The 26,612-nt window shown below is 53.4% G+C and overlaps 1 protein-coding gene across 5 annotated transcripts in view; it reads right to left on the bottom strand.

Annotated features, from left to right (window-relative positions):
* Positions 1 to 26,612, bottom strand: part of PRDM11 (PR/SET domain 11) — a 93,589-nt gene that overhangs the window by 18,345 nt on the left and 48,632 nt on the right. For 4 of the 5 annotated variants that reach the window (XM_077862990.1, XM_077862988.1, XM_077862991.1 and 1 more), the window contains exon 5: positions 11,231 to 11,298. In XM_077862990.1, coding sequence (XP_077719116.1) covers positions 11,231 to 11,298 — 68 coding nt within the window. Of the gene's footprint in view, positions 1 to 1,756; positions 3,951 to 6,914; positions 7,337 to 11,230; positions 11,299 to 26,612 lie in introns of those variants that run through there. The other variant, XM_077862992.1, reaches the window with a different exon arrangement.

Genomic DNA, 26,612 nt, shown 5'->3' with positions numbered 1-26,612 from the left:
CGCCCTCCCTGGGAGACAAGGCTTCTAGGGAGTGAACATCTCTCTATCTGTTGAGTTTCCAGGTCACCACTTCTTTGGAAAACAGGAACCGAGTATGTCAGAAGAAGGTAGAAAATGGCTAGCGCAGGCCACTCTATAAATGCTAGAGCTCATCTGATTGCTTTTCAAATCAGACCCACAGAGTTGGCAACCTTTGAAGCTATCAAGGGGGTGGATGGCCGTGGTGGTGATGGGGGGTGTTCTGGACTGGACGTTTCACGATGCTAATGGGTTGTTTTTATTTTGAACTCCTTGCGGACTTTGGGTACCGGGCAGATGAGCACTGAGACAACACTTCTGACACCTCACCCACTGTGCCTTATCAAACGCACCCTATTTTCTAGCTGGGTCAGGAAATGACTATCAGTTCTAACTGAAGAGAGAAAATAATCCACAGGGCATCCATTCTGTTGGAGTCGGGGCAGACAGAGGTCAGCCTCAGACGTTCCCACTCAGCGGGTATGTCTCCGATGGAAAGGAAACTGCACCCGTCACAGAGCCAGAAATGGGAAAGAGTGGCCGAGAAGAGGCTGGGCTTGGTTTTCTCATGAATTTAGGTCTCTGAGGTGGGCAGGTCTTCGGTTCATGCATCCATCCACCCACCAGATGGTCACCCGGCCTCTGACCGAACATCACCCACTCAGCCTTTCAAGAGGCCTTGGACCCTTGGGTGGGACTCCCCTTACGCTGAAATTGGCTCTGCGTTCACTTCCAACCAACGGCCCCAGTTTCGCCTTCCTGTTTTGACGTGCTAAACCCGCAAGCCCCACGGAAGCCAAGGAAAAGAAACTAAAAAAATTTCATCTGAAGTTCACAGGCTCTTCATCTCTCTGCCCCCTTTGCTTCCACTTGATCCCTTCCCTCCCCAGGACCAGAGCGGGGGGCCAGCCAGTTACTGCACGGCACCTAGACCTTGCTGGAGAAGATTCTGGGCCCAGTTTCAGTCTCTTTGCCTGTTGCAGAAATCAGACAAGTTTGATTTCCATGGCCGTGATTTTTGGCCAGGAACAGAAGAGGATGACCTGGATTCCGAGAGGTCAAAGGCGAGCTGGAACGTTCCAGAGGCGCTAGATCTTGGGGACTTCCTGCTTGGGAGGACCTCTCTGTGTGACTGGGAGAAAGCCAGGGCAACGCCCAGGTTGGGAGACCCCTTCTCTTCTCAGAAGACTCCCAAAGGGACCCAGAGGAACCGCTGTGGTTACTCTGAAAGCCTCAGATCTAGGTGGGCAGGGTCTTGCCTGTGACAGATCCCAGGATCAGTGGGGAGGCACCCAAAAAACAGTTCATGCCTCATAGTGGTCCCTGAAACACAGTGCCAAACGGATAGCCCCTGACCCTTCTGGGGTCTCCCGCCGGAAATGGGGATTTTTTTTCCAGGACCCCTAACTTCTTTTAGGGAATAAAAGGTAAAACTCACTTAGCAACATCCTGTTTTTGCTGTGCAGAGACTTTAAAAACGGCTGAACGGTTTCCTATGTGGTTGCTTCGCCTCACTCAGCTCATCGGTTCGGTTCTCTCCCTCGCCGGGCTAGCCAGCACGGTGCCCAATATACAGGGCATCCGAGCACTTTCGGAATCGGGAAATGCCAGGGGCACTGGAGCCCCTCTGGCCGGCATGCTTTCCCTCAGTCATCTAACCCCTGCTCTGGGGGCCTTGAGGTTTTCACAGGAAGCGAAGAAAGAGAATATACACCAAAGAAAGATCCTGGAGACTGGGTGCATTCCAAGTGTGAGATCAATTTCTTTTTATTGCCATCTTAACAAAAATACTTGGGAAGGCAATCTTTGATTCCAGCATTGGAGGGCAGGGGAATGCCAGGCAATAGTCAAGCCACTGGGCTGTCGGATGGGGGGGTGTTTGCTTTGGGGTAGCAGGAACCCCCAAAGAACCACAGAGTGGGGAGATGGAGCTGAGGACACCGGGACATTGCAGTTGTCCCCCATGCTCTCTACATGGGACAAAGCGTGGTCTGGGTTTAGAAGCAGCACTCCTGGAACAGCCACAGCAGGGCACTGGGTAGAGCTGTCCTCCCAGCCCCCACCACGGCTCTAGGGGGGGCAGACGTGGGAGACAGGAGGGCTGGGGGAGGACAGCTTCTGCTGGGGTCAGCCTCAGGCCAGGGAGCAAAGAGGACACAGAGCTGAGCTATACCTGGGTCAGAGCGAAGCTGGCCACTGCCACCCCGCCTCCCTCCCTGCCTCCAGGAACCTGGCTGCCTCTGCACACTCCAAAATGAAACTTGAAGCTAGAGATGTGTGTAGCTAATGCATATGCAGCCCAAGCAAGCGGAGGCAAGGCATGCTGGAACTTGGATGGGACAGGAGCCCTGCTGGGTTCTTCCAGAAGCCAGAGGAGGAGTCATCACCTCGTGGGTGCCGAGGCTGTGGTCCTGGCTCTCCCCAGCGCCCTGGCTGTCAGCCTTAGAGCCAGGGCAGGGTGGGGGACTCACCTCCTACACGCTGCTATTGCCTCCCACGGGCTGAGGCCAGGAGCCAACACCCCTCCCAACTCCAGATCTGGCCTCTGACAGGGGAGCTGGACAAATCCACAGACCCGGCTTCCGGTCCTGCCCCCCCACCCCCACCCTGCGACTAACTGTTGTGTCATCTGTCATCTATGAAATGCAGGTGATGGTGGTGACAGTAATACCCGGCTGGGCTGCCTCTCCAGCTGTCCTGAGAACCCACTGAGATCACACATCTGCAAATGCAGGGAAAGCATAAGGTGCTCTAAGAACGCCAGGGCAATCTTCTCCTTCCTCCGACGCCATCCCATTCTTCTCCCCATTCCACGAGAGGCAAGCACAGCAGCTGAGCACACGCACCGCAAGGGCAAGCGGAAGGCCAAGGCAGGGGCACCACCCGCCGTGCTCGGAGCCCTAGGGAAGGGGAGGACGGGCCCCTCCTGGAAGGACTGAGCTCCCCCTGCCCATCCTCAAGCTTCACCCGCTTCGGAAGCAGCAGAACCAGGGCATGGGAGGCGGCTGTGGCAGCCCTGAGGTTGGCAAGCAGGCTTCCATTCAGATGCTCCCCGCTCTTGCTCCCCTCTTCCCCACAAGGCCCGCCGCCGTGGGTGCCGACCGAGAGGAGGCCGCCGCTCCAGGGCCAGCAAGCATCAAGCAGGCAGCTTTCCCGCATCTTCAGCACCTGCCAAAGATGAGGGAGTGGGGCTCAATGCACACACTCTGTTGGAGCCCAGGGCCGCCGACCTGCACCTGGGGAGCAGATGGCGGTCTCCCCAAGATCCTACAAGGGTCATTGGTCCTGGACATGAGAGACTGGCTCCCATCTCGAGGCCAGGCACCCGTTCTCCACTTCTCTTCCTCCTGCTGTGGACTGGCTGCGTTAGAAATTGTGCTTTCTCTTCCGAGACCTGGTAGTCCGTGCAGGGGCTGGTGCCGGGGGAGCCTGCGGGGGCTCAGCTGGGGGCGCCTCGGCTTGAGGGGTCGAGCCCACGGGGGCAACCCCGCCTGGCCCCCGCTGAGATGCCTGAACCCCGTCTCGGATCTCTGTCAGCGTCTGGCACATCTGGCCGACGCGGCTGGTCAGCTCGGCCATGGTCTGGCCGATGGCGTGCATGCTGTTGGCCATGTCCCGGTGCACGGTCACCAGCTCCTGGCAAAACTGCTGGAACGCTTCAGTCTGCTGGACGTGGGCATGGAGGAGCTGCCAGTCAAGGCCTGGGCCGGGCGGGCTGGGGTGTGGCCGAGGGGTCCTGCAGGCGGCCTGGGCCTGGGCCGACGACCGGGGTAGGGCCTCTGGCTTGGGGCCCACCATCTCGGACTGGTCTGAGGAGGAGGAGGAGCGGACCAAGGTAGGCCTGGCCAGGTGGGCCTCTTCCTCCGCTGACCGCTGAAGGGGCACCCGCAGAGGCTGCCTCGAGGGCCCGGGTGCCTCCTCGTCTTCGTCATCTTGAAGGACAAGAAATAAAAAAGGGCAAATGGTTACCACGGAGAGAAAGGGTGCAGCCCTGGGCTCAGGCCTGCCCGCAGAGAAACACCTGCTCCCCACATCCCCGAGGCTCGCGGGCCAGGCGCCCCTGGGGAGGACTATGGGTGCAGCACTGCCCGGGCCCCCTTCCTCCTGCAGGGACAGCACCACTCTTGTGGGGGAGCCTGGGGACAGGGGATTGGAGACCAGGCCCAGTGTTGGCAGGTCCACCCGGTCTCTCCCTTCATCTCACTGTGACTCAGTTTTTCTGCAAAGATGATGCCTGCGCTGTCCACCTACCCGCCCCTTGCCCACCAAGCAGGGCTATCCAGGGCACTAAACAGAAGACCGGACAGGAAGGAGCTTGGTTGGCAAAGCCTAGAGTCGCACCTGCCCCAAGTTGCTCTGTGGTCCAGCCTCCCTGAGGCGGACTCTGACTCGCGGGGGCCACCTTGTGGCCTTGCAGGAATCTGCAGCTTTACGCCACGGGGGGGGGGGGGGGGGGGCTGGGGATGGTGCAGGAGTGGCCAGGCCCGGGGGTGCAGGGCAGGAGAGCCGCCTCTGCAGCCAGCCCTGATGGCCCCCCGACCCCCAGGTGCCCCCCCACCCCCGGTAGACACATCGCTCTCACCCTCACACCGACTGCCAGTCCCAGGGAGGGGCCTAGCCCCTGTGCCCTTGGGCCTTGGCTCTCTTGTGAGCAAGGCTATGAGCTGATTCCCATGGCCGGAAAAAAAAATATATACAGGTTCCCTGCCTGTACCAGAGGGGCTAAATTCAGAACCATCCTCCGCCCCACCCCCCCAGGAAGAGACAGAGGACAGACTCATCTTGCCCCCAGCCACAAGCATGCCTCCCCAGGGTCCCAGGGCCTCCCTTGGGCCCGCATGGGAAGAGCCCAGTCACTCATAACCGCACTTGGTGGGACAGCTGCCTCCCCCACCCCACCCCACCCCCTGGGGATCCCAGGACACCCATTCTGGCGTGGCAGGGCTGGAAGGAGTAGGACGGGGGGAGGAGATGGTGCTCCTTCCCTTTCAGGGCCCCCTTCCACAGAGCCCCTGGCCTCGTGCTATAACAGCTGGTCGACTGGCTGGGAAAGGGGGGCTGGCCCAGCCTGCAGTGGAGGGGTCCTGGGCCCCCTGCCCAGCCCAGGTCACATTTGGTAACCTCATTACCTTCTGTCTTAGGGAGATGGAGGAGAGAGCAGGGCAGGATTCAGGGAATGGACTTCCCTGTGTTCTAGGCCCCCTTCTTTTTCTCAGAGCTGGGTGGAATCACCCTGAAACTTAACAAAACACTGCTTCACAGGGAGCTGGCCGACCAGAGTTGGCACACATGGGCTTGAGCCCTGGTTCCAGATCTAGCTCAGGGCCACCTCTGCTTCTGGGGCTCAGCAGCCTTGTCTCCATAGCAAGGAAGTCAGACTGGATGGTCTCTGCTCCTTTCTGAGTCCCCAAGAACTGACTCAGAATGGCCACCTGTCAGGAGCCCCAGCCAAACAGGAAATTAGCACAATCCCTATCCCAACGGCCAGGGCCAGGGGCCTCGGAAGGGAAGCAGGGTCTTTCTGAACCACCTTCCCCAGGCTGGCCAGTCGCTGACTTCCCTGGAGTCCTCCTGCCCTACTCCATCTCTCAGAGGCCAGACTCCCGTTGGGACCGTGGGCTGAGTGTGAAAGGTGTGTGTGTGAGCAACCGAAGGGGGTGCAGCCCCAGCACAGAAGGGCCTTGACTGCTCCCTGCTTCAGGTGGGCCCCAGCTGGAACCACAGCCCCAACTATAGCCCGCTGGGCCAGGAGATTCCACAGTCAGGCCCCCAGCATCCAAGTCCATCCTGGGACACAGGAAGCCCAGGAGAAGGAGGCAGAAGAGAGGCGGAGGGGGACGTGGGGGCAGTCCGGACAGGGAGCAGACCTGGTGAGACAGGCAGAACTGAGAGAGGGCCCTAGCGGGGAAGAAAGGGGCAGAGGGCAGAGTGGGAGGGGGCTGCACGGCGCGGAAGCTCAGCAAAGAACACAGATGTAAAGATGTTAGGAAGAGAGAGAGAAAGGACCGATCCCCTCTTCTCCCCCTTCACCCCCCCCCCATGGCCTGGGCCCTGAAGACTTGGCTGGCTTCCTCCCCGGCCCCCCTCCCCCTCGCCTGCTACGCTGGGCTTCCCTGGCTCCTCTCTGTCCTGGAACGTGCCAAGCGCCTTCCTGATGCGGGGCCTCTGTACATGCAGTTCTCAGCCTGGAGGCTCCCCGCTCCCCTCCCCGCGCCCCATGCCGAGGCCTGGTTAACTCTTACTCACCCTGCGCCTCTCACTCCTGGGAGCCCTCCCCTGCCCCCGTGGAGAGCCAGTTCCTCGGCCCCTGGCCTTCAGAGGGCAGGGCCAAATGCGAAATTTGAATACAGGGCACCTGGTTCAAACACTATTATGAACTTAACAGGGCAAGAGCGGAGCGTTAAGCCCGCACACTGCCCTCGTGCCTGCAGAGCCCGAGGGGCGCTGCACAAGTGGCCTGGGTCATCCGCCCAGGAAGGCGGCCCGCTCTTAGGACTTCTGGTGTTCACCCCTCATCCCTTCGCTATGACTGTCCTTGTATGATGACTTCAAGTTCGCGTATTCCCACGAGTCTAGGGAGGACCCCAGAGCAGGGCCAGTGGAGGTTTTATATACAACTCTGTCTTCCCAGATCCCAGCACAGCTCCTGGCACAGAGTTCAGGAAATATTCTAGAATGAATGAACGGAAAGGGGTGGGGAAGACAGAGCAGGAGAAGGAGGGAAGGGTGCCTGGGAAGACTGGACTCATCCAGAGAAGGACAGGAGAGAAGGCGAGGGAAGGGGGGATGGCCTAGGAGGAGGCGGAGGGGCAGGGGCAGGGGCTGGGAGAGGAGGAGGAGGAGTTGGCCAGGGGCAGGCAGCCAGAGCCCAGGGAGGGGAGGCAGGTGGTACTCACAGCTGGTCGAGGGGCTGTCGGTGCCATCCAGTTCGGCCCTGGGGAAGCTGTGCCCGGAACGGGCTGTGAGCAGTGTTGACTCGATGGCCCTCTCGTGGGCAGTGAGCACGATGGTGGGGGCCCGGCCCCCAGCCCCGGGGCCCGACAGGGACTTCTGCATGAAGGCCAGCTTGTCCTTGGTCCTCCGTTTCATGTCATCCCATCTGTGCTTAATTTCCTTGACGGAGCGGGGCACCTGGCTGACGGAGGTGACTTTCCGAGCTATGCCTTCCCAAATCTTGTCCCTGTCGGCATGGGACAGCCGCATGGTCTCCCTCCCAAAGAGAACCGCTTCGTGGTGGGTCACCTCCGTGACCAGAATGTCCAGCTCCTCCTTGGAGAACTTGGGCTTCCTCTTGCGCTCGGCCAGGGGCGCCACATTCCTTGGGTTGAATATCCCACAAAGCACAATTGGGTAAATGACCGTCAGTGCGGGTGGTCCTCCTCCTTCCTAATTGCCGGCCCCCAGCTGGGGAGCCAGGAGGCACCTGGGCACCCTGGCCTGCTCACCACCACTACACCCTCCTCCTAGCCAGCGGCCCCTTCCACTACTCCTCGGAGGGCAGGAGGGCAGGAGAGGTGCGGCGGAGCGAGTGGGAGCGTGGCCCGAGTTAGATGCCTTCGGTGTCCGGCCCTGCCTGAGCCGGGGCCCGCTGGGAGAGCCAGGGCAGGTCACTCAGCCTCTCCCGGCCCCTGTCCCCGGCCGGGTCGGAACAACTGCACCGACCTCGGGGTTGTTACTAGGGAGGGGAAAGCAGAGTGATGAAAAGAGCTTTAAAGCCCTAAACAGGAACAAAGGGTCCTTATTGGGGTGAGGACCAGGCCATCGCCCGGACAGATGGCTCACAGGAAGAATATTTAAACAGGGAGACTATTTACAGCGGGCTTCCTGGTGTGTGGCCTCGCTGGTGATGCCTGTAATTAGGGTGTGGTCACAGAAAACTCATTCTGTACCCTGTGGCTCTCTTCGGCTCCTTCCCTGGCTCCCAAGTGCCCCCCAGGTCCCCACCTCTGGGTGTGTGTAGGCTCCCCTCCGTCTGGGCAGAGGAGCTCCTTTTGGGGTGGGCTGCTGTGGCCTTTTGGCGGCTCACGGGTAGAACGTGAGCGGTCCACGAGCACCCACTGACAGACAAGTTCTGCTTTGATGCAGGCCAGGAGTGACCTTGGCTTCCATATGCACAGAGTAGCCAGGGGCTGCCTGCCTAAGATCTTCGCAAGAACCACCCAAGAGAGGAACCCAAAGTACGGAGGGGAAACCCGGAGCCCGAGTCACTCCTCCGGCTGCTCTGCTCTCAAAACTGCGGTGAGAGGCTAGGAGCGCAAAGATCCTGCCGCTCTCACCTCCCCAGAACACCACAGCTCAGGAGGAAGGAAGGCTGGGGCTGTATTACCAGGCCAACACAGTGACAGGGGCCTGGGCCCCACACTCAGGTAGACCTGGAACTAGACACTGAGTGTCCTGCACAAACCCGCCTCCCCCTCTATACAATGAGGGTGGTCATTCTAGAGCCACCTCCCAGGGCTGCCAGGAGGAATTCGTGGAGCTTTTTAATCTCACCACGAATGGCATTTGGGGCTAGAAACTTCTTTGTGAGAGGGAAGGGGCATCCTGGGCCATGTAGGGTATTTCTCAGCATCCTCGGCTTCTGCCCAATAGAAACCGGTAGCATTCACCCGCAGACCTGTGACAACTCAACATGCCTCAAAGCCAAACAGCCCCTGGTTTCAGACCACCGATTTCATGAATGCAGAGCACCTGGCAGAGGGAGGCCATATAGTCAACACTCATTACGTTGATGCACATTCTCTTCCCCACCCACCACTTAATTGTTTGAAAAAACTAGCCAACTCCATTCAATCATGCACAAGACCCTAAGTTGTACAAGTGAAGGTATGTGCAAACGGGGGTGAGGTATTACAAAAGGAAGCTACACATGAAAGGGGAAGGCAGGTTGCCAGGATGCACTAGCTTTCCCCTCCAACTACCACCAGTGGGACATCCCCATGGCAACAAGCCGCATACCCAACCCCAACCTACTGGTTGAGCGAATAATGGCCCACCAGCTGGGATTACCCTGGTGCCATCTTGCATCAGATCGGGTTTGGCAGATAGGATGGAATGGGATGGGGACAGACCCCATCCCAGCAAGGTAGTAGTAGCAGAACCCACCCCACAACAAAGCCCAGGAGGCCATGCTTTTGCCTGGGCCCTTGTGCACAAGCAGAAAGGACACTGGCCCAGGAGTCCAGAGATGGGTTCATGTCCTGGCTCTGTCCCTGACGGCACGATCTTGAGTAAGATCTTGCCCTGCTCTGAGCCTCAGTTTTAGCACCGTAGCATGAAGGTCAGTATACAGTAGGGGTTCTTAACACGAGCCGTCAGAATCACTATGGAGAGCTTTAGAAATACCCATAGCATGAGCTCATCCTCAGCCCGACAGGTCAGAATCTCTGGGGTGTCAGGTGATTGCTCAGTTAGTACAGATGATGTCTTTCTTTGGGGTTGTGGTAAAGCCTTGTCCCCAAGGTGCAAGATCAGAGATGGGTGGAAGGATGGAACAGTCATCTCTGCCGGTAAAGCTTCCAGAGCCTCCAAAGCAACGGTGCAGAAAGGCCCCGATGCCAGACTGTGCTCAGACACTCCTTTGCTCGCCTAGAGCCAGACGGGAGCAACAGGGAACAGAAGCCCAGGCCGGGGGGTCTGGTCCCCACTTCTGTGTCTCTGGCCACAGTGCCCTCAAATGTAATCCTGGCCCTCTGGAGGGCCCAGCTCGAAGGCCCCCTCCTCTGGCATCTGGGCCCTTCACAGCACATTGTGCCTTCATTCAACAATCATAGCAGAAAAGCCAGCTTCCACGGTGGAAGGGGTGAGTCCTGGGAGGACCGGGAGGGTCAGTCCATCGAGGGAGCCCAGTTACACGGTCGGCTCTGCAAACGAGCAGGGAATTGCAGGTGCCGAGATGACCAGCACCCAGCGTTTGGGGAGAAGAAGGCAGTTAGGAGCATGTCCATGGCCTTCTCAGAGCCCCTTTTGCAGGGCACTGGCCAACAGGATGATGGGAAATGGGGCTGGAGGGAGGGAGTGCTATCCCTACACCACAAGGCAGGGGCCCACCCGTCCCTGGGCACCTCTGCTTCTGCTCCTCTTAAGTGGCAGTGAGAACAGCGGCTCCGACAAATAAGAGAACAAACCCTAGGGCCCTCTGAAGAGTGTAAACCGCAGCCCCTCTCGCCCCCACCCCCTCCACAGCTCTCAGGTGGGAGCACAGGTGGGCAGCAAGAGGAAGGAGACAGCAGACCTCGTCACAGCCTCCCCACCTCAAACCAACTTCTCCTTGTTTGGCCTGGAAGGTGTCAGAGTTTAAATACAGCAAACCCCCTCTGAGGAAGTTCCTGACCGCCCTCCCTCCAAGCACAACCTCTCCCGCATCCCCCAGCGGCCATGGGTCACAGGACTGCACCAACGCCTGACAGAGGGCCCGATCCACAGTGTCCCTGGCCCGGCCATCTAAGGCCTCCCTTCCCACCCAACCCAGATGTAAACCCCCAGCCACGGCTCCTGGGGCCCAGACAGGGGCTCCAAGTAGGCACTGGTGCAAGCTTGACCCCTCTGGGCAGGGCCCCGGCCCCCTGCGCAGGCCTGTAGCTCAGAACTGACAGGAGGGCTGTGGGCCAGGTCCTCCGTTTCTGGCTCAGACCAGCCACCCCCCGGCAACCCTGGGCCAGTCTCCCGCTCTCTCTGGCTGGCCAGGAAGGATTCTTCTGGTGCAAACTTCTGTCCCAAATGCTGCACCACAGCAAAACCACTCTTGAAAGCACTCAAGCCTGGGCAGCAAGTACCATCAAAGACTGAGCGAGAGACTGTGCCAGAAGCCTCCTTTTCCACAGGGGCCATGTAAACAACTGCTGGCAGCTGCACTGGGAGGTGTCCTGCTCCCCTACAGCAGGAGCCTGTACTGTGAGAGGGGTCATAGTCCTGGGAGGGGAGAGACACCCCCAGAGCTGGGGACCCTGGGAACTCCAGACACAGGGATGAATGTGCAGACTTTAGGGGTCCCTCAGTAACCCACAAGCCTCCTCCTGAGCCCCCTCATGGAAGGCTGGGGAAGCAAGAGGATCCCCCAGAGCTACACACATCCCAAACCCTGCAAACAGCAGTCCTGGGGCCCCTAGAGGCCTCCACCACTGGAGACTCCAAAGGCCCTAGCACGTTCCCTTGGCTTCCTTTCCAGAGTTTGGGCAAGGCTCCCAGGAAATCAGCAGAAAGCAAGACTCACCTCATCCAGTTGGCTTTAGTCTCATCTGACCCATCTATGGACTTGTAGCGGTTATTCTTGTCCACAATCTGGAAGACAGAGAGAGAGTCTAGAAGGGGCCACCCCAGGGAGGTTCTCGTGTCCCTGGGCTCCTCCCCAAGCCAGGGTGAGCGGCCTGGCACCTCTGCTACCTCACCTCCCTTCCTCTTGCCTTCCTGCTACCATGTCCCTATTGCTACAGGCCTGAAAACTGAGCTAGGGCCAGGAATCCCAACCCCTCTCCTGTCCTAATTGAAGACCCAGCAACATGGCTGATGAGCAGCATTGCTAGTAGCCCTGCAGAGACTGAAAAACAGAGGCCAGAAGTGGATGATCGAGCAGAGGTGAGAGGGTTCCTCTTCTTCCCAACCTTGAAATGGTCCAGGGCCGCAGGGCTGGCCTAGGCTCTTCTCATCTATAAAATGTCCTGATTTCCTCATCACTCTTGAATCAGAGTTCAGCTGGGTATGGAGTTCTTGGCAGACTGTTTAATTTTCTTTCAGCCCGTGGAAGATTGCCCAAAAGGCTGCCATAGGCCGTTCAGCAACCTACTGTTGTTCTTTTGCAGATAGGCTGGTGAGGGTAAGATTTAAGACTTTCCCTTCATTTTGAATTTTCTGCAGTTTCCCTCTGTGGTTCCAAAGTGGAGGACTGACTTCCTTAAAATTCTCATTACGAGCATATTACTTGGTGAAGACTAAGTAATATTCATATTACTTGAAGAAGACCAGCTCTTCTTCAATTCTGGAATATTCTGAAAAACTCTGATGTTTGTGAGTACGGCATCTCAGTCATTTTCTCCAGTCTCTTCATGTAGAATTTCTATTAAACACATTTGGAGAATATCCCCCAGGTCTTTTAACTACCTTTCTCTGTTTTCTCTCTCTTTCTGGGCAGTGCTCTGGGAATATTCCTCAGAACTCTCTTCCAATTCACTAACTCTCTCTTTGGCTGTGTCCAGTCGAAAATTTATCCACATATTAACATTCTTCCTTTCTTTTTCCTTCCTTTTTAAATGAGCATTTTTAATGCAATGAATACTTATTCCCAGAATCTTAATATCCATCTTTTCTTCATTCGAACTCTCTGATTCCCAATGTCACCTTCCTTCTTTTCCCTTTCCTAGCAGCTTTATTGACCTATAACGGGAATATTATGTGCCATCCGATAAATTTTGACAACTGTATACACCTGTAGCCACAATCAAGAAAACAAACATATCCATCACCCCCAAGCTTCCTTGTGCCCCAGAATCGCTCCACACCTGTCTCTTTCCATACCTCCCATCCCCAGTCCACAGGCAACCGGTGAGCTGCTACTTGTCACTATAGAGTACTCTGCATTTTCTAGGATTTTATATAAATGAAATAGGAGTCATGCGCTCAGCACAATTATCCTGAGATCTGTCCACACTGATGGGAGTATCAGAGTTCACTCCTTTGTACAGTATTCCATGGTGTGCATGGGCCACAATTTGCTTTTTTATCTACTTCTTGATGGATATTTGGGTCCTGTCTAGTTTCTAGCTATTACAAGTAAATCCGCTAAGAGAATCCAGTTACAAGTCTTTCTGTAGACACACATATCTCTTGTAAGCAAATACCTAGTAGTGGAATGGCTGGGTCACACCGTAGGATTACGTATAATTTTTAAGAAACTGCTAAACTGTTTTCCGAAGTGGTTGCAACATTTTACATTCCCCGTACAACAGCCTGTGGACCCACCGGCTGGTCCATATCCTTGCCAACACTTGGTATGGACAGTCTTTTGCATTTAGCCATTTTGATAGTCATGAAGCAGTATCTCATGTGGCTTTAACTTTATTTCTCTGGTGACTAATGATGTCGAGCATCTTCTTGGGCAGTTACTTGTCAGCGGCATATCTTCTCCGGTGAAGAGTTGATTTGAATCTCTGCTCATTTTAAAAATTGGTTGTCTTTTCCTTATTACTGAGTTTTGAGAGTTTTTAAAAATATATATTTTGGATCCAGCCCATCATCAGACGTATGATATACAAATGTTTTCTCCTCATCCAAGGCTTTTTTATTCATCCTCTTAATGATATCTTTCAAAGAGCAGAGATTTTAAATTCCACTGTTTTGTTCTTTTTGTTTGTTCTTTTTTAATGCACGTTATCCTTCCTTTATTTCTTCAAGGATCCTAAGACTAAGACTGCTAATTATCCCTCATTATCTACTGTGTCCTTCATCCATAGTAACAGAATCCCTAGATTATAACTGGGCACCTGGCTACCTGTAATAATAGAATACATTTTGGGGCACCAGGCTGGCTCAGTCAGGAGAACGTGGGACTCTTGATCTCACAGTCATGGGTTCTAGCCCCACGATGGGTCAAGAGATTACTAAATAAATAAACTTTAAAATAAAAAAAAACAGAATATATTTCCTGGCTTCTTTGCTAAGTTATGGCCAAATGGATGTAGGTGCAAGTGTCATGTGTCAATTTCTTGAAAATTTCCTCAAAAGACAGCTGATACAGCCTTTCCATCATGCTACTGCCTGGAATGCAGATGTAATGGCTGGAGTTCTAGCAACCAACTTAAAACATGAAGATTACCCAAGCACTGAGATAGTGATGAGCTGGGGTCAAACTTGGTTCCTGAAGGCAGAGCCACCACATCAGTCCTAGAATGTATTCATAATAGAAAACTTAAGTCCTATTTAGCTTGAGCCACTGTTATTTTTTTTTTTTTTTTTAGCCACTGTTATTTAGAATCTCAGTTACTCACAGTTAAACCTATTCCTGATAGGAATCCTAAAGAGTTATTTTAAATTCATTTTCAGAATATAATTTTCATTTTAGAGTGAATTCATTTGCCAATGATATTCAGAGGCCATATTTTGAACATTGTCTTCATTTGTTTTGGAGTTTTGGTCTTGGGGATCGAGGAAGGCTCATCTTTTTTTTTTTTTTACAAAAAAGTAAAAAAAGTTGTTTTTTTTGTTACAACTCTCGTTGTAACATTGGGGGGGGAAAAGGGTGGGGGGTAGAACAAAGCATGAACTCTCAATGCATCTGAACTAGAAGCTCCCCTGCCCCCTCCACACAGCTTCTCTACCTATTCTCTTTCTCTGGATATTCACATCTCCAGACTCTCAACTTATTCATTACTCGCAATTTTCACCTCAAGCCCCAGGTGTGAACATCTGACTTCCCACAAGACTTCCCTTCCCTGGGTGTCTCATGAGCACCTCAAACTCACCTCCCCCCAAAGTACCCTCCCCCCAGGTCCCACCCCCAAGCCTGTTCCTCTCCTACTTTCCTCATTGCAGGATCTGAAACCACCATCCACTCAGGTTTCAAAAAGAAAGCCATCCCTACAACCAAAAACCAGTGTGAATGTATACTTCACATGGGGGAGCTGTATGGTACATGAATTATATCCTGAAGAGCCTGTTTAAAACAACAACAACAACAACAACAAAAAGAAAGTCATTCTTCATCCCATGCTCTCTCAACACCTCCCCATCCAATCTCTCAACAAGTCCTGCCATCAGATGTCAAAACTGCTCCTCTCGTTCGACTTCGTCCTCTGCTTCCATGCTGGTCTGAGCCGTTAGCTCTCTTCCAGACAACTACAGGAGACCCTAACTCCCCTCCCTGATGGCGCTTTTTTTTTTTTTAAGATTTTATTTATTTATTCATGAGAGACACACACAGAAAGAGAGAGAGAGGCAGAGACACAGGCAGAGGGAGAAGCAGGCTCCATTCCGGGAGCCTGATGTGGGACCCCAGGATCGCGCCCTGGGCTGAAGGTGGCGTTAAACCTTTGAACCACCCGGGCTGCCCCCTGATGGCACTCTTGAGTCTCCACCAGTTTTCCTCAGAGCAGCCACTGTCATCTTTATCAATGTAAAGCACCTCAGGTCACTCACCAATGATCAGCAGCAGCACTTACAATAAAATCTGCACTCGTGGTCACAGCCTTCAAAGGCCCACACCTGCCTCCCTTCCCACCTTGAACCTCCTCTTCCCCTTCATGTGCTGCAGCCACAAGGACCTGACAGTGAGCCTTTACACTGGTAGGGTTCACAGCCTCCGACCCTTTTGCCCCACTCTTAAAAACTTAATAGTCCTGAAATTTTTCACGCATCCAGAAATCATAAAGAATAATGTGACTGACAATCATGTACTCATTAGCTAGAACCAACAAAAATTACCTCCGGCCACATGTTCCCCACCACGCTTGCTTCTAGAAAACACCTTGATATAGCTGAAGACCTTCTCCACCTCCAACTTCACCCTTCTCCAAGGCTAACCAGCATCTTGAAGCTGGTAGGGAGCCTTCTCATTTTTACTACACAAAGAGATTTCTAGAAACAATGTATGACAGTTTTGCATGTTTGCAAAATTCATAGACACAGCATCCCAGTGAACAGATCCTTTGTACGTTTTTCCCACTGATTTTTTCATGACTGGTCCCTTCTTATCTTTTGGGTCTCAGTTTCTGTCACCTCCTCAGAAGAAGCTTTTCCCGACCTGAACCTAAAGTAGGCTCTCCCCGTGTCACTTCCTGACCTCCTACACACAGCCCTCCACACCACTATCTCTATGACATCACCTGTCACTTCCTTTTAGAGACCTAATTGCATGGTGCAATTTTGATATTGATGGTGTTTATTTGGCAGTTTGGCAATTGACCACTGGTTGAATGAGTGAATGATTGGATGAAGGGCCTTTTAAATAAAAAATGAATTAAGGAAAAGTTATATAATGTTAATATTTTAGTTGAAAGGTAATGAGAACTGTGCTGGAGCTGGCTTGTACTGGCTAACGAGAGCTGAATCTTCCAGAAATTCATGAACCAGTTGTTAAATACAGCTGTTACTAGAAATAAAATTATAGGGGCACCTGAGTGGCTTAGTCAGGTAAGTGTCTGCCTTCGGCTCAGGTCAAGATCCCGGGGTCCTGGGATCGAGACTCACATCAGGCTCCCTGCTCAGCAGAGACTCTGCTTCTCTCTCTGCCCCTCCATACTGTTTGTGCTTGCTCTCTCATTCTCTCTCAGTCTCTCTCAAATAAATAAATAAAATATTTAAAAAAAGAAATTAAATTATATAAACTTACAATTCAAGAAATAATACTTTGAAGGTAATAAATACTCAAAGCTTACCACTTCCTTATTATTTTATATCATCTGTGTTCTTGAGGGAAATGGGCATTTAATGTATCTGTACCGTAGAAATGCCATAGTACACTTGCTACTGCCTATCTCTCCCACCTCACGCTGGTACCTTGAAATCAGCCACGACGGGAGCACTTACACCACGGAAATGGGCACACGTCCCCCCACCACAGGCGTTACCACGTTACTAGCATGTGTTTGTGTGTGCACAGAAAGTCTGGAAAACACATTTTGAGCACTCAACTCCAGTTACCTCTAGAGGAAAACAAAAGAAGAAAGCAGACAAGGCTTTTGCTTTGTCTATGAAGCTACATTGCCTTCGTGGTTTAAAATTCTCAGATAGACAAAAAGAGAGGACATGCGGCTCAGGCTCTACACTCCCCCTCATCACCCATCCAAACCCCAACAGTCTCCCTGGATGGTGCCCCAGTCCTCAGGGACTTTCCCTTGGAATTTCATAGAACCCTGTATTTTATCATTATATTAACCCCCCTACACTATCATTTTCTGATTAGTCCTCTCTCTCCTGGGGAAAAAGAAAAGCATCTCTTAGGCCCCACAGCCAGTAACAGGAGCACCCTGTGGGTAGTAAGGACCACGAAGCCAGAAGAATCCGCTTCACCATTGATAAGTGAGTGGTCTTGGGCAGGCAACTCCACTGGACTTGTGTCAGCTTTTGCATCAGTAAAATGGGATAAAAACCAACCTTGCCATAATGACTCATGTGGGAGGCACTCAATAAACAGTCATTACTAGCATTTCAATCATGACTGTAATCACAATCTTTGATCTCTTAATGAAGAGACCAATTGTTAGTTATCATTAATTCTGGGCAGTGGGAGGTCTTGGGGTGAACACTGGGTTGTTGTGATCTGCCTTTTTACAGCTTCACCTGGGCAGAGAAGCCCTGGGGGGAGCAGTGGGGGACAAGGGGACCAACCGCCTAGGGCCTCTGATGCTGGCTTCAGATCTGGAGGTTTACTGACAGATGCTTCTGGCCTTATTTTTCCCACCAATCAGGATTTTCTCCAACCAAGCATTCGATTATACATTCATTCACCAAATATCACTGAGGAAGTAGCTACAAGCTCTGTGGATAAAATGATCTGGGGAGACAATGTCTTTGCTCTCACGAAACTCACAGTCCAGGGAGACACAGAAGAGAGGCCACTGTGATGTCCCATGTTTAGCACTGTGGCAGGTAAACCTGTATAAAGGGGAACTCTGAGCCAGAGCCTGCATCTGGGAGTCAGCTGAGGACCCTCCTAGGAAACACAGAATCTGAGCTGAGGTCTTGGAGAAGAGGAAGGGGAGGGTGTTCTAGCTGGAAGGAGCAGGAGCGGGCAGGATCACACAGGACTTGCAGACCATGTCATGTGTCACTGCAAAGACCAGACCGTCCTGGGTAGAGAGCAGGTGGTAGGCCTCCAGCCCTGCGACTACAGTGGTCCAGGAATGGCCAGACAGGGCCTGATACTCCGGACGAAGCCCCCAGAAGGCTGGCCTCCCAGTGTCTCCCCTGCCTTGTCTTGTAAGGTCACCTCCTTGTGGCCCCTCCAAACCCAGCACTTCCCTAGCACCCGCCTGGGCTCTGAACACCGTGATGTGAAAAGGACCTTAAGAGTCTGGGCCTGACCAGAGAAGGGCAACCAGCATGGGAAGAGGGCCCCTTAGTCTGGAGAAGGAGGCCAGTGAAAGTAGAGCCATCATCAGATGTGGGGAGGCCCACCCTGTGGGAGGAGCAGAGCCAGGACAACTTACAGGGCACAGGCCTGACCTGGCACAAGGAGTATGCAAGCAGAACCATCCGACAGCAGAGTGAGTATTCTCATGAGGTGGTGAGCTTCTTGTTACAGGGAGTATTTAAGCAGTACCTGGATGACCCTCCATTAGGGAGGCTGAAGGAAGCATTTCCCCACAGAATGGAAATCTGTCCTCTATGACCTCTAAAATTCTGTCTAAAGTTCAGATTCTATGATTCTATGTAGACAGATCCTCAGAAAATAATATAAAACCTGACTTTAGGCCCCGGGGGCAAGCATGGCCCTTGTGGATGGGAGTGCTATTTCTGACTGTGGTAATGATTAACAAAGACATCGGGAATGGAACACCGGTGGCTCCCATTCAAAAAGCAATTTCAGGGGTGCCCAGGTGGCTCAGTCAGTTAAGCACCTGGCTCTTGATTTTGGTTCGGGTCGGTGGGATCCAGCACCATGGGATCACCCCCCCCCCCATCAGCACTGTGCTCAGCAGGGAGCCTCCTTGAGATTCTCTCTCTCCCTTGCCCTCCCACCCCCAACGTGCATGCACACGTTCTCTCTCTCAAATAAATAAATAAATCTAAAAAAGAAAGAAAGAAAGAAAGAAAGAAAGAAAGAAAGAAAGAAAGAAAGAAAGAAGAAAAGAAAGAAAGAAAGAAAAAGAAAGAAAGGAAGGAAGGAAGGAAGGAAGGAAGGAAGGAAGGAAGGAAGGAAGGAAGGAAGAGGGATGCCTGGGTGGCTCAGCGGTTGACCGTTTGCCTTGGGCTCAGGTTGTGATCCCAGGGTCCTGGGATCAAGTCCCACATCGGGCTCCCTGCATGGAGCCTGCTTCTCCTCTTGCCTGTGTCTCTGCCTCTCTCTCTCTCTGTGTCTCTCGTGAATAAATAAATAAAATATTTTCTTAAAAAAAAGAAATAGTTTAAAAACAAAAAAAAAAACAAAAAAGCAATTTCACTGTGCCATGGACTCTGACACACCATTTCTTGGATTCTCTTAATCTGTGAAGTAGCTGTAATCATCATCCCCATTTTGCAGATAAGAAAACAGGCTCAGGGCAACGAGGTAATTTGCCACCAAAGAAATGTGCGGTAAAGCCAGAGTTTGTTCAGACTCTGATCTCGGCTGGTACAGCCCACCTCTTAGGCACTCTGGAGAGAGATGGATGTTACCCCCAAGCTGCCCCTAATGACCTCGTCAGAATCAACCAGGAATGTCCCGGGGGGACCTCTGAACCTCCAGTTCTGCTGCTGGCTTGAGCAGATTTACTATGTGAAGATCTGCATTTTAATACAGAGGAACATCCCTCTTGGTGGCACAACGTCAGCTGCCACCAAGGGTTCGCTGTTGGGCTCCTCTGAATTGGTGCCATCACCGGATGCTGCAGAGATTAGATTTTCAAAAACCTGATTTGCTTGCAACTTTCCAGGAACCCGTGGAATCCATCAAGCATTCTGATTTTCAGCCCTGCACCTCTTCTTTGAGCAAAGCAGTTACAAAAATGATTTATGAAGCTATTCACAGTTGACAAAGCACTTCTGCACATCTCAGATGCTCCTCCCAGAACCCCAGGAGGCAGACAGCATGGCCTTGGTTCTCCAGCCACGTCCCAGCCTAGCAAACTGAAATGGCAGAGCAAAAAAGAGGCCGGCCTAAACCTGAGCTTGAACCAAACACTTGAGCTGGAAGGGGGACCTCTGAGACTACTTAGGCCCTGGTCGCCTAATCTGGTGTCCACAGCTGGACTTTGGCAAGGCGAAGGGGAGGTCCCTTAAAATGTGCACAGCATTTTGGGAATATTGGTATATGAGTGTAACTTCCTAGGTGACTCCGGCTGCTTAAGAACCAGATTAATAATGGAATTAGTGCCTCCTTTTATTGCTCTAAAACTCTCTTTTATTAAATTTCAAAAGAGGCCTGGAGACCCAGTAAAAGAGGCAGATTTACATATAATCCTCAATTCTGCATCCAGGTTTCACACACTGTAGTATCACTCACCACGCCCATGTGATGCTAACTGGAGATAATAAAGAGGTCTGTGATCTGTTCATCACTGTTATGCACCTGCACACAACAAGCATCAATACTCACAACTCATAAGGGAATGAGTGCTCCAACAGAATAAGCACCTAACCCCAAGACGCACGTCCCTCAAGTGGTAGGAATGGGAGTCCAGAGCCCCATAACTGATTCAGACAGCTCTTCCCCCCACTCAAGTCCCCCTGCTTGGCCTGTAAGAGTGCCCCCCTGGCCTTGTTACCAATCTCATGGCCAACTACTACCCCCTACTCTAAACACATTCAACCTCAAAAAATGTGGTTATTGGTGAAACCAGTGGGTTGAGCCCTTGGGCAAGAGCACTGGAGTAGCAGTGATGTTAGAATGGGCCAGTGGCCAGAGGGAAAGTAAATAGAAACAAACTTTAAATACGCTGCAGATGTGAAGGGTCTTCCAGGTTAACAGGGAAGCAGTTGACAGGGCTGATGTGAAAAGCACCCATGGAGTTGTCCAGAGCACAAGCAGCACGTCTGTCATGGGTGGCTCGTCCCCAGTAACCAGAGAAATGAACAAGAGAGTCAGAAAAAAGGCAGAGAGCAAAGCAAAGCTCCACACTGAGACAGCGCTTCACACCCACGAGGATGGCTAGAATCAAAAAGTCGGCTGACAGCAAGTGTCGGCAGGGATGGGGCAGGGATGGGAGGAATCTGCCCTCACAGACTGCTGGTGCGGATGCAAAATGGTCCAGCTGCTCTGGAACAGTCTGGCAGTTCCTCAGATGATTAAACAGAGACTATCAAGTGGCCCAGCAATTCCACCCCTAGGTAGTGCTGGGCCGGCTGGATCGAGGGGGATCGAGGGGGATCGAGGGGGATCAGGAGGCACCAAAAGAATGGCGGCGGACCCCCCCATCTGTGGCCCCCACTTCAGAACTTTCCCATCACCAGCAGACCGCCCGAGGACATGTCATCAGGGGGAGACAGGACCTATGCAGGAAACTGAACCGCACCTTACCCAGTCCGATAAGCCCTTCAGGGACCCCCGGCGGGAACTGCCCGAGCACCGACCGGCACAGGCATCGGTCAAATGGCCCTGGTTCCCGGGCAGCGGCCTGGAGAGGGTCCCTGTCCTCCGGTGTGAGGGTGGTGGTCCCGACAACATGCCAATCATGCCAAGTCAAGTCCCATGCCTGGGCCAAGTATTGGAATTCCTTGATATAGTTTCCCGGGTTGGCAGAGTAGGAGCCCAGCCGCTTTTCAATTCGGCAAAGATCTTGGAGTGAAAATGGGACCCAGACCCCATATAAGGGCATAAGCAGTTATCAGCCCATCCCGATTTCACCAGGAATATGCCCTGATACCTATCATCCCGATCTCACCAGGAATATGCCCTTATACCTACCTCTCCCCGTACAGACACCCAACCCCTTCCCCCTTAAAAGCCCGTTTGCACTCCCCTGCGCGCAACTTCCCCGCCCTCTCCCTCCCCTGCGGGCCGCGGAACCTCGCCCCGGTTTCGACCGACTTTGGCCTGGCCTCTCTATTTCCTTTCACTTCCGATCGGATTCAACCTGACGTTTGGTGCCGGAACCCGGGAGGAGATCGAGGCCGCACGCTGGTGGGGAGCCTCTCTCGTCTCACACCAGGACCTTAACCGAACCCAGCCGCTGGAAACGCCGGGTAAGTTCCCGATTCCGTGCCTCCGTCCGGGTGGTCCTGCCTGAAGCCGCGGCCGCGCCAGGGCACCTCCACCGAGCCACCAGGTGGCTCTCCGCCGGTCCCTGGGGATCCGGAGACGTCCTCGTCCTCACGGTGATCTCCGTTTCTGTCCGTGACCCTGAGCTGCAAACGGGGACGCCTGTTTTCAGTCTCTGGGTTACCCGGCGGGAATCATGGGAACTGCCCAATCCAAATTTGACCCCGAAACTCCGCTGGGTTGTCTACTGGCCAATTTCGAAACTCTGGGGTTCTCACAGGATCTCAGAAAACGCCCTCTTACCAAATTCTCATGGATCTAGACAATCCCTGTAGACGCCAGGGCAAGTGGACCGGGGCCCCACACGTGCAGGCTTTCTGGGACCGCCGCTCTCGCCCCTCCCTCTGCTCCCAAAGTTCGGGACTGCTCACGTCCTTCTGGCGCCTCCTTCTGCCCCCAAAACAAAAGCCCCTGATTCCTATCCTCCTCCTCCTTACTACGAAACCTCCTGCCCCCCCCTCCCCCTGTGTCCCAAACCCCTTACCTATCCCCGACCCTCTGCCTTCACCTCTTGCCCTCCGATCTCTACCCGCACAAGATCCCACGGGGTCTCTTCCTCCCCTGACCTACTCTATCCCTCAGGACAGGTGGCACAGGCAGAGGGCGTTGTACGTGTTCACGTCCCATTTTCACTCCAAGGTCTTTCCCAAATCGAAAAGCGCTGGGCTCGTACTCCGCTAACCCGGGAAACTACATCAAGGAATTCCAATATTTGGCCCAGGCATAGGACTTCACTTGGCATGATTGGCATGTTGTCGGGACCACCACCCTCACACCGGAGGACGGGGACCCTCTCCAGGCCGCTGCTGGGAACACGCCGACTGGGGCCATTAGGCCGGTGTCGCTGTGCGGGTTCCAGGGGGCCCGGCCGGGATTGTCAGGCCGGCCAGGATGGCCAGTCTCCTCGCTGGCACTTGGGTAGCCTCTAACAGGGCCTGCAACTATGACAAACTCCAGGAAGTCGTTCAGAACCCAGATGAAAACCCTGCAGTTTTCCTTCAGAGGCTCGGTGAGGCCTTAACCCAGTACACTCGCCGGAGCCTGCCTCCCCCGCCGGGGCTGCTGTCTTGGTGGCCCATTTCATCTCTCGGTCCTCCCCCCATATCCGTGAAAAATTAAAGGCTGCTGAGGAGGGTCCTCCAACTCCCATTCCCGACCTGGCGAAAGTGGCATTTAAGGTCTTTAACACCCGAGAGGAAGCGGCTGAACTTCAGAGGCAGGCTAGACTCCAGCGGAATGTCCAATCCAGACCCAGGCCTTGGTGGCAGCCCTGCGGCCGGGGACTCTGGGAGCCCACAGAAAGGGGGATCCAACTGCACCCTGCCTGGGGCTTGCTTCGGATGCGTCACCAAGGGACGGGACGCTGGGCCCCTCAATGTCCCGAGCCCCAGGAGCCAACGCAGCCGTGCCCTCACTGTCGAATGATGGGCCACTGGAAATCTGCCTGCCTGGGTCTCAGGGGATCATCGGCGCCTGTGAGTCCAGCCTTCCAACTACTCGGATTGGACGATGACTGATGGGGCCCAGACTCGGACACCCCCCTGCCCCCCCGACCCAGGCCGAGCCCAGGGTCCTGCTCCAGGTAGCGGGTAAGTCCTGTTGGACACAGGAGCAACCTACTCTGTTCGGCCTTCCTACTCGGGGGCCAGTTTCCCTCTCCAGTAGCGGTGGTGGGAATTGATGGCACCTCCTCTATTCCACGGACTGCCCCACTCCTCTTTGCAGCCTGGTTGGGTTCCCCTTCTCACATTCCTTCCTTATAATTCCTTCCTGCCCAGCTCCTCTCCTCGGCCGGGATATCCTACACAAACTCAAGGCCACCATTCGTCTTTCTCCCTCACCCACTGTTTCTACTCCCCTCCTCTTCATAAAAAATCCTGACATCTATCAACTTCTCCTCATCTAAATCCTGCTACCCTCCTACCTCCCCCCTCTACTAACTCAGAACCCTCCCTTTCCTGCCCTCAACTCCTGGAAGAGCTGACCCCTCCACATCCAGGAGTTTCCGATCAACCCCTCCCTAACCCTGACTGAATCCTCTTTGTGGATGGTAGTTCTCTCATCGGCCAGAGACATGCAGCATAAGCCAGAGACATGCAGCATAAGCCGTTGTTACCCTAGACGCCATCCTAGAGGCAGTTCCCTCCCCCTCGGGACAAGCTCCCAGAAGGCAGAACTTAGAGCTCTCACCAGGGCTCTTCACCTGTCCAAAGGGCAACGAATTACCATATACACTGACTCCAAATATGCCTCCCTCATCACACATACACATTCTGTCTTCTGGCAAGAGTGAGGGTTTCTTACCACCAAGGGAACCTCCATAATCAACGGGCCCCTCCTTTCAAAACTACTCAAGGCCCTCAGCCTTCCCACTGAAGTAGCCATTGTCCACTGTCACGGACACCAATCCTCCAAGGACCCGGTGTCCTGAGGCAACAACAAAGCCGACTCCACTTTCCGAGCTGCTTAGGCCCCCCCACAAGCTCCCCTCCTCTTCCTTAACACACCACATTCCCCCTCTTACACAGACTAGGAAACTCAGACACTAAAAGAGATGGGAGGAATAGCCGGGGGAAAAGGCTGGATCTTCATTCAAAAGAAACTCGCTCTTCCAAACCATTTAGCTCCCATCATCATTTCAGACATACATCAATCCCTACACATTGGTCCCAAGGCCTTATAGCAGTTCCTAGAACCCCTTTTCCACTATCCACACCTCTGAAAGGTTATCAGAGAGGTGCATCAGTCTTGCAAAATCTGCTCCACTGTAAATGCTCAAGGGGGAATTCGCAGGCCGGGACCCAATCACCAGCTCTGTGGCCACCAACCTGGTGAGGACTGGCAGCTTGACTTTACCCACATGCGACGCCATAAATCCTTTCGCTACCTATTAACCTTAGTGGACACCTTTATAGGGTCCACTAAGGACCTTTATAGGGTGGATAGAGGCTGTTCCCACAGCTCGGGAGACAGCGGATGTGGTGGCCACCGTACCCATCGAACACATCATTCCGAGATTCGGCCTCCCGCGGACCCTACAATCTGACAATGGCCCGGCTTTCATCTCCAGCATCACCCAGCAAATCTCTGAGAGCCTTAATATTACCTGGAAACTCCATATCCCATATCACCCCCAGTCTTCGGGTAAGGTAGAGCAGGCCAACGGCCTTCTCAAGGAACATCTCACCAAACTTACCCTTGAAACCCGCCTGTCCTGGCCAACCCTTCTCCTGCTGGCTTTAACAAGGCTCAGAGCTACCCCTAGAGGGCCTTCGGGTCTAAGTCCCTTTGAGCTTCTCTATGGGCAGCCTTTCCTGCTCACTCAAAATCTTCCATCATCACCTCCTCCTCTCCTATCCTTACCTGCCTTACCTAACTCTTCTAAGAGCCCTCCTGTGGGCCCATGCGGATTCACTCACCCCTACTCCAGAAGAATCCACACCAGATACTCCCCCAGCCCTGGCCCCAGGGGATAGTGTCTTGCTAAAAGAACTATACCCAGAAACTTTACAGCCTAAGTGGACTGGTCCCTATACAGTGGTCCTTACGACCCCCACGGCCGCCAAACTCATAGGATACCACCCGTGGGCACACATCTCTAAATTAAAGCGAGCGCCCTCACAAGATATATGGACGACACAACCTTTGGGACCTACTCAAATACAGCTTTCGCACCATCCTCCTCCTCCTGGTCCTATCTCCTAGTCACTCCACCACTGACCCTGGGTTTAGGTGGAGGTTTTACATGACAGAGACCTGGGACCAGGGAATTCGGTCTCGCCTTATTTCTACCACTGATTGTCAACCACTGGGGTTGCCATCAATTTCTCCATCCCACATTTCCAGTCAATTCCTCTATCCAGCTCTGATCCTATAATCTGTTTCACCCATGATCAGACCATCCTACCTGCCACAATTACTGGGGTGAAACCTACGGAGGCTGTTCTTATCGCTACTGTAATATTCATCACCTTGGCCACTTCTGTCGGGACCCTTTCACTGGCACCTTTGCAACCAGTGACCTACGATGCCGCTTCTACAACACAATAAGTATATCTTAACTATTTCGGACCCTTGGGATTCCCGCTGGGCGACGGGGGGTAACCGCAAAATTATACCACTGGCCTTTTCCTCCTACCCTACCGCCTCTCTCCCAATCTATAGAACATACGCGCAGGTCTCACTTCCACAAATCCAATCCACCCTAAGTAACCAAGCTCACACTACATGCACAGGAACAACTTCTCCAAACCCACCTACAGGCTAACCCAGCTCAGGACCAGGGCCCCTTCTCCTGGATTAAACTTATCCAACAAGGCACTTCCCTCGCCAGCCTTTCCAGCATGGGCAACCTGTCCCACTGTTTTATCTGTGCCACCTTGGGCAAAGACCCCCTGGTGGCCGTTCCCCTCCCTCATGCATTTAACTGCACCAACCCCACACCCACACCTTGAGACATTCTCCCTCTCTCCATAACATTCCCTTATTCACTGACCCTCTCAACCACCAATTCTCTTTCTGTTATTCCACCCTTAACTCTTCCCTCTGCAACGTCACCCTGTCAAATGTTACCTCCCATCATGCCCCATCAGTGGTTTCTTTTGGTGCAATGGCCCCCTTTCTAATCTCCCAATACTTCTGCCTCTTTCCTCTGTCCGCCTGTCTCCCTGATTCCGCGATTAACTCTCTATAGTCAGGCAGAAGTAGC

Source organism: Canis aureus, chromosome 21, assembly GCF_053574225.1.
Source record: "Canis aureus isolate CA01 chromosome 21, VMU_Caureus_v.1.0, whole genome shotgun sequence".
Classification (NCBI taxonomy): domain Eukaryota; kingdom Metazoa; phylum Chordata; class Mammalia; order Carnivora; family Canidae; genus Canis; species Canis aureus.
This window is presented reverse-complemented; position numbering and strand designations above follow the sequence as displayed.